The sequence below is a fragment of the Pieris napi genome, chromosome 18 (genome assembly GCF_905475465.1).
Source record: "Pieris napi chromosome 18, ilPieNapi1.2, whole genome shotgun sequence".
Taxonomy (NCBI): domain Eukaryota; kingdom Metazoa; phylum Arthropoda; class Insecta; order Lepidoptera; family Pieridae; genus Pieris; species Pieris napi.
This window is the reverse complement of record NC_062251.1, coordinates 4,300,650-4,309,747: the sequence shown is the minus strand read 5'-3', so window position 1 is coordinate 4,309,747 and position 9,098 is coordinate 4,300,650. Positions and strand designations below refer to the sequence as shown.

Genomic DNA, 9,098 nt, shown 5'->3' with positions numbered 1-9,098 from the left:
AAGTTTATTTGGGATCGATAGTTGAATAGTTGTTAATTGGAATAGTACTGCTAGTTTCATAAATACAAAACAAGTAAGCTTTCATAGCCAAGAAGCGACAAATTGTTACAACTAGCCCTCCGCTCCCCTAGAAATGACCAATTTATATTTAAAGTAATCCCAGGTCATCTATACCATTTACAGAATATGATTTGTATAAGTTATTTGTTATATTGTTATACATGTCAGTAATCAAATTTCCTAGCACAAGATCATACTGTTCACCAAAGTTTGGTTATGAGCCCATTTCTACAACAATTCCACTAAACAAGTTTGAGAAAATAAAGTTATCATTACATTTTCATAACAATGAACTTCACAAACCTATGGGTGATCTAGAACATGACAGGCTTTATAAAAACCACCCTGTTATCAAGCATCTCAATGAGAGGTTTGCCACGGTGCCATTTCTGCGGATGAACAAATGTGTTTTACAAAAATACTTGGGCACTTTTTAAAACAGTATTTGCCCAAGAAGCCCCATAAATGGCTTCAAATTGTGTTCTTTGTCATGTGATGGAGTATGCACACAAGTTAGAGGTATATTCTGGACAAGAGAATTCAAAAAAACTCCCAGGTGAACCAGATCTTGGTACAACGGGAAATGTTGTAGTATGTTAGCTTCGGGGAGTGCCAAGAAGGCAAAACCATATCATATACTTTGAAAAATGTTATACCTCTTCGCCTTTAGTAATTATTTTAGCTAAAGGAATTCAGTCAGTAGGAACTGTGCAACAAAACAGGATACCAAATAATAAACTGCCAGAAAGGAAAGATTTCATGAAAAAATCTGTGCCAGTAGTTTTCAGGAAAGAGATTCTATCCATGATGGTGTAGATTTGAGTTGCGTAGCTTGGAAAGACAATAAGATAGTTAACCTGTTATCTTCTTATGCTGGAGCATTGCCTATAACTAAAGTCAATAGATTTGACAAGGTAAAAAAGGAAAAATTGATATTACTTGACCAAGAAAACAATAAACACATCAAAGGAGTAGATCTTATGGATAGCTTTTTAGGCAGCAATCTAAAAAGTGGTATTATTTTCCATCTTTTTGATCTTGCTATAATAAACTCTTGGATTGTTTATTAAAAAAATGCTCAAAGGGGTGAACCTAAAAAGAGTCTGCTTACAAAAAGAGTGCAAAAATACAATCAAAAATGAAAAGGTTCTCCAGCTCCACCTGGTTCTGAACATTGGCCAAAAGTAGATCAAGTTAGTAGGCCACTCTGGTGCAATTTTCCCAAATGTAAAGGCTATTCCACAATTTCGTGTACTAAATGTGGAGTTAATTTGTGCTTGAATAAGAATAATAATTGTTTTTTAATTATCATAAAGAATATTTTTTTTATTTATTAAGAAGTACTGAGCTACTAAATATCTGACAATAATTGATGATGTAAATTTCCATCATATTGTTTTTTACATAATTCTTATTTTCATTTATACTTTTCCTTTTTAGAGCATTAATTACATCACCCTGTTTTGTTTAAAAACAAATAAGGAAAAAACCATGCAAAGAGAGGTTAAAGAAATACTTGATTATTTATAAGAAACAAAACAGTTTCAGTTTCTCTTCTTTCATAGCCTTCAGTAAAAAATGCTAGAAGTAATGGGACAAGAGTTGGCCTTTTATCTCAAGATGGTATGAGAGTATCAATATAGGTAAATTTTACCAATGATTTCAGAAAAACAATATCAAGCAGCTACTGTTGAATTTTTAGAAGACAAAGATAGACTTTCTGAGAAGACAATCTCAATTTAGCATACATTTGATGAATGGATATTAGATGTTGCATCCTTTAATTTGAAACATAGCCTGGTACAAAGACAAAATAGCTGCCATAAGTGGGCCGAGGCCGAAAGAAAAATTGTTGGCACATCAATCAACACAATTCAATTACACAGTAGTACACATCACGTACGATATAAGACCTCAAATGTAACGAACATTTTAGTATACTTTAATTTATCACAATTGTATCTATATTCTTTCTTTCCCCATTTCTTGGCCTGCATGGTTTGTGCGTCAGCCATGTTTCACGTTCAAAAGAGTTATTTTATAATTTTCCTTTGCTATGCTAAACCATTTTAAATATTAATCTTGCTAATTATTTTCCAACAGATAAGTCATTCTTGACTCTTGAGACATTTTCACAGTTTATCTTTTTTTTAATATTTTTCATTTTATATCAAATGTCAACCATTTTGTTCCATCTTTTGTTTCATAATTTATTGAAACTTTCCTGTATATTTAGAAGTCCGCTTGCTTTTTCTTTTCTTAATTCTTTTCGCCCATGGCGCAGGCGTAAGTCCGCTTGCTTTTTTATTGTATAAAAACCACTAATAATCACAGCCCGTCAGCTTTCGTATCAGCGGTCAGCCAATTAGGCATGTCTGATGTCGATTTGAAATCGATTAATCGAAAAATCGATTATTTAGAGTAATATAATCGATTTTTCAGATCGATTTTGAACCCTACATCGATTCATTGAATCGATTCATAAACCTCCCGAATCGGACCGATCGGATCGTTGCCATTAAATACAGTTGAAAAAGAAGGTTTCACATACTTAATGAAAACAGCAGTGCCTTTATATAAGCTTCCTTCACGGCAGACAATTACACAAATGATAGATGACAAATATGATGTTCTTTCTTTGCAATTTAGAGAAAAGCTCTTAGAAGTAGAGTCAATATGTTTAACTACGGATATATGGACAGATACACATAATACTAGAAGCTACATGGGTTTAACTGGACATTTTATACATGAAAGTGAACTGATTAGTATAAATTTTGGTGTGTCCCAATTAACTGAGCCCCATAATTCTGATTATTTATGTCAAATATTAATAACAATGACTGAAAAATGGGGTATAACCCCAGAAAAAGTTGCAGCAGTTGTTACTGATTTGACTGACTTCTATCCAATTACTTGTATTTGCAGTAAATGGTCATCAATAATGTCCTGTATCTTTATTAGGCAATTAGTCATGTTTGAAATTGGCTCGATTAATCGAAAATCGATCTTTTAATGTTCGATTTAAACAAGAATCGATTCTAGTATGTCCGATTTGAATCGAATCGGAGATCGATATTTTTTAAAATGAATCGACATGCCTACAGCCAATGCCAATAGTTATTAGTTGCATTATCTCATATCTACGAAGTGCGAACCTGAGTCCTGAAATAGCGCTCTACAAAAGAAGCAATACCCCGTAGAGTGTAGACAGCTGACAGACTATGGTATACTCTATACTCTATCTACGCAGTACGCAATATCCATTATCCATATCAATATTACCTGATTGAATAAATATCTACCATTTTGTTAGGTAAATTATTCAACGCTTTGCAATTTTTTTCTTGTTATTAATGTAATAACATCAGTATCTAAAGTCAGATTATTTTATTATAATAAGGGCAATCTATTAAATTTATTATAATATAAAGCTACACTGGGTACCTAACTAATGTAAAAAAAAAACTTTTTTCAAAGGCTTTCAGATATTTTTTAATAGTAACACTGTGTACAAAATAAGTTGTGAAGTGAAAATCTCTAAATCTAATGTGCTGTATAATCATCAATTATTACGAAGAGACTCCAGTGCAAAATTTACGCTTTTGTGTTGTGATATCAACATTTTAACGAGATAGAGACTTACTGTGCTATATTGACGCTTTTGTGTTGTACTTTGCTATTTCATGTAATGAACTTGAAGTGTAAAATGCTCAAAGTGCGGCATAATATCTAAAGAAGATTTTTAATAAAATTGTTAACCATGTACACTCCTCGTATTATTTATCTACATGAAATAATTATTCCTTAAAATTCTGTACTTGCATACCATTATAAATTCTCGCGCCATACGATAGTACCTATGGCATTACCTGGAGCGTGTGTGTAAGCATATTTTTACTATGAAGTTGTTCTTCTTCGCTAGAAGTAATAGTGTTCTGTGATAACTACTAACTTGTATGTTGACACTTGACAGTGCAGGGTTGCCAGAAGGAAAAAAAAGCACGATCGTACCCTAACAACACAAAAATCATATATTCCAAGGAAATTATTAAAAAGAAAGTGTAAAGTTTTTATTTAAAATGACTAAAATTCATTTTAATTTATAATTTTTTTTTATCTATTTATTAGACTTATACAAATTTTCCGCGGTCGTATTTCTTTATAGGTATTTCTTTTGTTTTATCGTATTAATTGCTTGGCTAATAATGTTCCATTTAGTGTTTCATTGGATAAACTATTTCTTAATCATCATTAATTGAATGTCGACGGGTTTTATTATTCTTTGTAGTAGTACTAGTTTCATCAGTGACATTGGTAGGTTCTATACAGTCCAGTTTTGATAGAATGGGGTCATATAAGTCATATCTATTTTTAATTTCTTTAGCGCTTTTGATTATGAAAAGCCGACAGCGATGAAAAAACTCATTGTTGGCAGAAATCTGACGACGAAGTACAGGCTGTATAATTTTGTTCAATACTTGAATTCCCAAACCTGTTGACCAAATTTTTATGTATTTTATAATAAGGAGAATGTATATCTACCAGGGTGCCTATTAAAATTTGGCCGCTAGTACTTTGGGAATACATTTCGTTCACTTGTTATTTAAATAAAATATCGTCTACATTACGGCAATATTCATAAAGATTTTAAAAAATCACGGGTGCCTTTGATCACCTGGCCGCACTTCTTAGGTAGCCAGATGTAAACAGGTACGATGTCGATACATTTATACGTTCATAACGTACATTTATTAATTATATATCAAATCGAACCTAATTTTTTTCTAATAACTATCGTATATGGGTGCTTAGTTAAATCTGGCCGCAAATAATGGTAACCTGCTGTTAAGTAAAGATGATAAATACATCATTTGTCAGACAAGGATAGCGAATGCCGCCTGTGCGACGCTTTTGATCTTAGACCATACCGGCCACGTAAATGTAAGCACGATGTTCATAAAGCTCAAATTAGAAAGAATGTAATATCAATGTTAACAAGAATATATTTTTAACAAACCATTCCAAATTATATAGAAACTTATTTGAAAGAAATAGAAAGAGAAAAAGAGAGTACTAGGATACATAAAAAGAAAAAAGTGCCGGGTAAACTTACAGGTATTTTTCCATCAAATCATTTTCCATAAATCATACAGCTACGAGTACACATTGTTATTATAATGTAAGCGTTATTTGAGACTATTCGATAAAAAGAGTATAAATATTATTATTGGTAAATATTCCGTATCGCGGCACCAGCGATTTTGAGGCTGATTTTTTTTTAACATTCGCGTTATTATCTGTAAACATCATAACAACTATTGTAATGATGGCGCATGAAAAATAAAATCAATTTATTTAAAAATTCCGCCTCCGATTTTTTAGATACACTCTAGGGGTATGGCGGACAAGACCACGTGGATAGTGGGGTGCTTCTGATTCGGTTTTGGGTACTTTTTGATTTTTAATTTGGCAAAAAAGGTCATGCGCCATCAAAACAACACTGGATATGGTGTTGAGAACTCATGACGAAGTCATAAAAAAAATCAGCCTCAAAATCGCCGGTGCCGCGATACGGAATATTATATATTTATAATATATAATATAAATATATATTTTATAAATATTTAGAAAATCCTTGGTTTTGCGCTGCTCATATTTTTACAAGATCTAGCAGTCGTTCGTTTGACAGCATTTGTGATATTACTATAGTACAGTGTTTTGAACGAAAGTCATCATTTAGTTCTGTATTGCTTTAGAATGAAACCAAGTTCCTATTATTCATTCATCAAAGTCATTATATCTAGGCCAACGGGTGATCACTTTTCTGTGACTGACGTCGGCGACCTTTTTGGGTTAAAATCATGGTGACGTCCTCACGATGATTTTCTTGATAAACAAGTATTTAACGCTGCGTACATAGCACACAATTATTGGAAAACGCACAAAGTAAAGCCTATTGGTGCACAGCCGGAGCTCGAAACTACGACCACAGACAAATCGACCATCTGGATTAGAGGAGTTGCACGCTCAAGGCACTGGGTCAATATTGCTCAAAGTTGATATCAAACTGATTAATTTTTAAGTTTAAATGTTATTTAAGATATTTATACAATTATTGTTAGGTTTAAGTGATGTTCCTATGCCATTTTATAATTATCATGTCTACATCTAGATAAGTATTAGCATCTGCCTATAGTTTATGTTCCTTTTGACGTTTGAGAAATTTATCACGTTTTAATCTGTTGTGTCAACTATTATCTGTTATTATTTTCTATCTATTAATATATCTGGCCTAAAGGTCTAGATACCAGGCCATAAAATCCAAAAAAAAAAAATTATAATTAGAATAGAATTAGATACATTTTAATATTTGAAATTTTGAAATAACATATTTTTTATATTTTTACCTACGTGATATGTGACAATAAATGGTTAAAATGGGATTACCAAGTGTCTGCCGTTGTTGTTTAGCTGAAGGAATGCACAGAGACATTGATATCCCATACATTAATGATGAAAGTAAAGAAATTTATTCCAACATGCTTCAGGAATGTTTTAATATTGATGTGAGTATTGAATAAATATGCATTTCCTTTTATACATTTACAGTCCGCATGTCGTAGTATAAAAAGTAATTAAATAAAAGAGCTACTTGTCTGGACTCCAGTTACATAAAAGTAATACAATTCTGTTAAAACAATAGCAATACAGTATAATAAGTTTATGTATTGTAGAGCAAAGACAATCTTTGTACAATTAGGTTCTAGTATTAGATAGAGTTCATATCAGTAGAAAAAATATTAACATACAAAACACAGTTCAACATATTATAAAATTAATCTAGATATATCTCTTGTAATTAAAGTTTACTACTTTCAGTTAAAATTAACCTTTTATAGTTAAAATTGAGATTATACAAATAACCAAATTAGTTGTATAGAAAAATGGTAGGCTTAACCGCTGCCCAAGGAATGCTTTTTTAAACTTTGTTCCTACTTCTTCATCTTAGAAACTAATTCATATTACAGCTATCTACACAGGAGAAATCAAAGTCAATATGCCTTAAATGTATTACACGATTAAGAGATGCCTATGATTTTAAGCAGCAAGTTGCCTATTCCGAAAAGATGATTACTAGAGTATTGCAGGAGAGAATTGGTAATATATTTACTATACTTTATTAGTTCATTGCCTGTGTCTATCTCTTGACAGGTTTGTCATAACCTATAAGTCCTATAGACATAATTGCCCGCTGTGATTTCAATTGTGTCTAAAATTTCTTAAGTGTAGACTTTGCCCAGCATATTTTCACGCCTAACATAGTTTAGTTATGCCTTATGTAATCTCAGGATTTAAATTTATGGGTCTTCTGGACTAGGAATGCACCAATTACATGCTAGCTAAGAGCAACTTTAAGTGGATCTAGGCCTCAGACTTCTTCGATCATTTTCTTTTATTAGTAAGTCACACATGTAGTTGATGATAAGCAGGTGTTTTCACTATGTTTGCTATGCTTTTGAGAGGGTTAAACATTGAAAGAAGCTAGTACTTGTTCCCATGCACTGTGAATGGAATATAAGCCAGTTTTGATTTTAGTTGAGGCAGTACCTATCAAGTGTGAAATGAAGTCTGAAGATGAGAATTGTAATGATGCAGAAGACGGCCTATTCTTAAATGTTGGTAAGTTAGCTGGTTTTGTCACTGGCAAATACCTAAATAAGTTTTCATAAGCTAAACACCAAAAACATTTACATATTTTAAATAAAAAGAAATGATATAAAAATTAATTTATATTATATAATATATTTATATTTGTAGTAATTGTGTAGACTAAATGTTTATAAAGCTATACATGCTAATTTTCAGGCATTATATATAGTTGGTATATGGAAAGAAACATTACATTATGGACAAGGGAAACTAAGCCACGTAATTTCTATGTTTTAGGTATTTTTAACTTATTACCCCTAATGCATTAAAACTGTTAGTATTATTGCACTATTTTAATGATTCTCATTATCTCTTTCCGTACAATTGTGATTCCGCTGTTATAAAAAGAGATTGCGAGATTAGAATTATATTGACATTAGTTGAGTACCAATTCTGTGAACCAAGTGATTTCCAAACAAACTTTGTTAGGAAATGATTAGGGCCCTACCACCATTTAAACTTAGATCTAGTTGGATATGTCAAACTAAATTTGAAATTTGACATATTTGACAGTGCTCAAGTGGAGATCCACACTTAAGGTGTTTTTTGGAACATAGATTGCATTGGAACAATAATTGTTTTGTGTTGGTACTGAATAATAATGAAACTGATTATAAATCAATGAAACAGACACAAAATTCCCCTGTCTGTCCCCATGTCCCAGTATAACATGAACAATTTTTTTATATGGAGCAAAAGAGTTATATTTTTTTTTGTTTTAGTTAAAGAAGAATTAAAAAAGAAAACAAAAGAAAAAGTTAAAATAAAAAAACCAAGGGGATCAAAGAGAAATTTAGCTCTTATAAAAAGAATTTCAAGTGAGTAGTCTGTTAAATTATTTGAATGATGCAGTACATTCAATTATATACCTAACAAACAGTGCAGAATTGATTTTTACTAGCTTCTAAAATTATCTACGGTGAACTTGCTTAAAGGTTCTGTACAGTACTGTTTCTTATCTGTATAACATCAATGAAACTTATATCTAGTTTAGTTTAGAGGCCATAAAACCAATTCTTATTAAGTTTACAGTGTTTAAAACAAGTTACTAAGAGTTACTGACAATTTGAACATAATCGTAGTTATCATTAAATTTATCTTAAATATCAACAATGTTGAAACTTATTACTATTTTTCAACAATAATTTATATATTGTCATAATTATTGAGGTAACGCTAATTAGTTTAATATTTCAGATGACAAGAAAATGAAAAATATACTTAGTACAGTAAATGAGCTAAAATTAATTACAAAACCTCAACACGAGAAAGACAAACATAAGGAAAATCTGGCAATACTTTTAAAATACTCAAATGTATTGCCT

At 31.4% G+C, this 9,098-nt stretch overlaps 1 protein-coding gene across 1 annotated transcript; it reads left to right on the top strand.

Annotated features, from left to right (window-relative positions):
• The first annotated feature begins 6,401 nt into the window (after positions 1-6,401).
• On the top strand, positions 6,402-8,599 carry LOC125058865. Its single transcript, XM_047663007.1, has 5 exons — positions 6,402-6,629; positions 7,092-7,221; positions 7,660-7,743; positions 7,930-8,010; positions 8,496-8,599. The coding sequence occupies exons 1-5, from the start codon at positions 6,492-6,494 to the stop codon at positions 8,597-8,599; spliced, it is 537 nt and encodes a 178-aa protein (XP_047518963.1). The 5' UTR covers positions 6,402-6,491.
• The last annotated feature ends 499 nt before the right edge of the window (positions 8,600-9,098 follow it).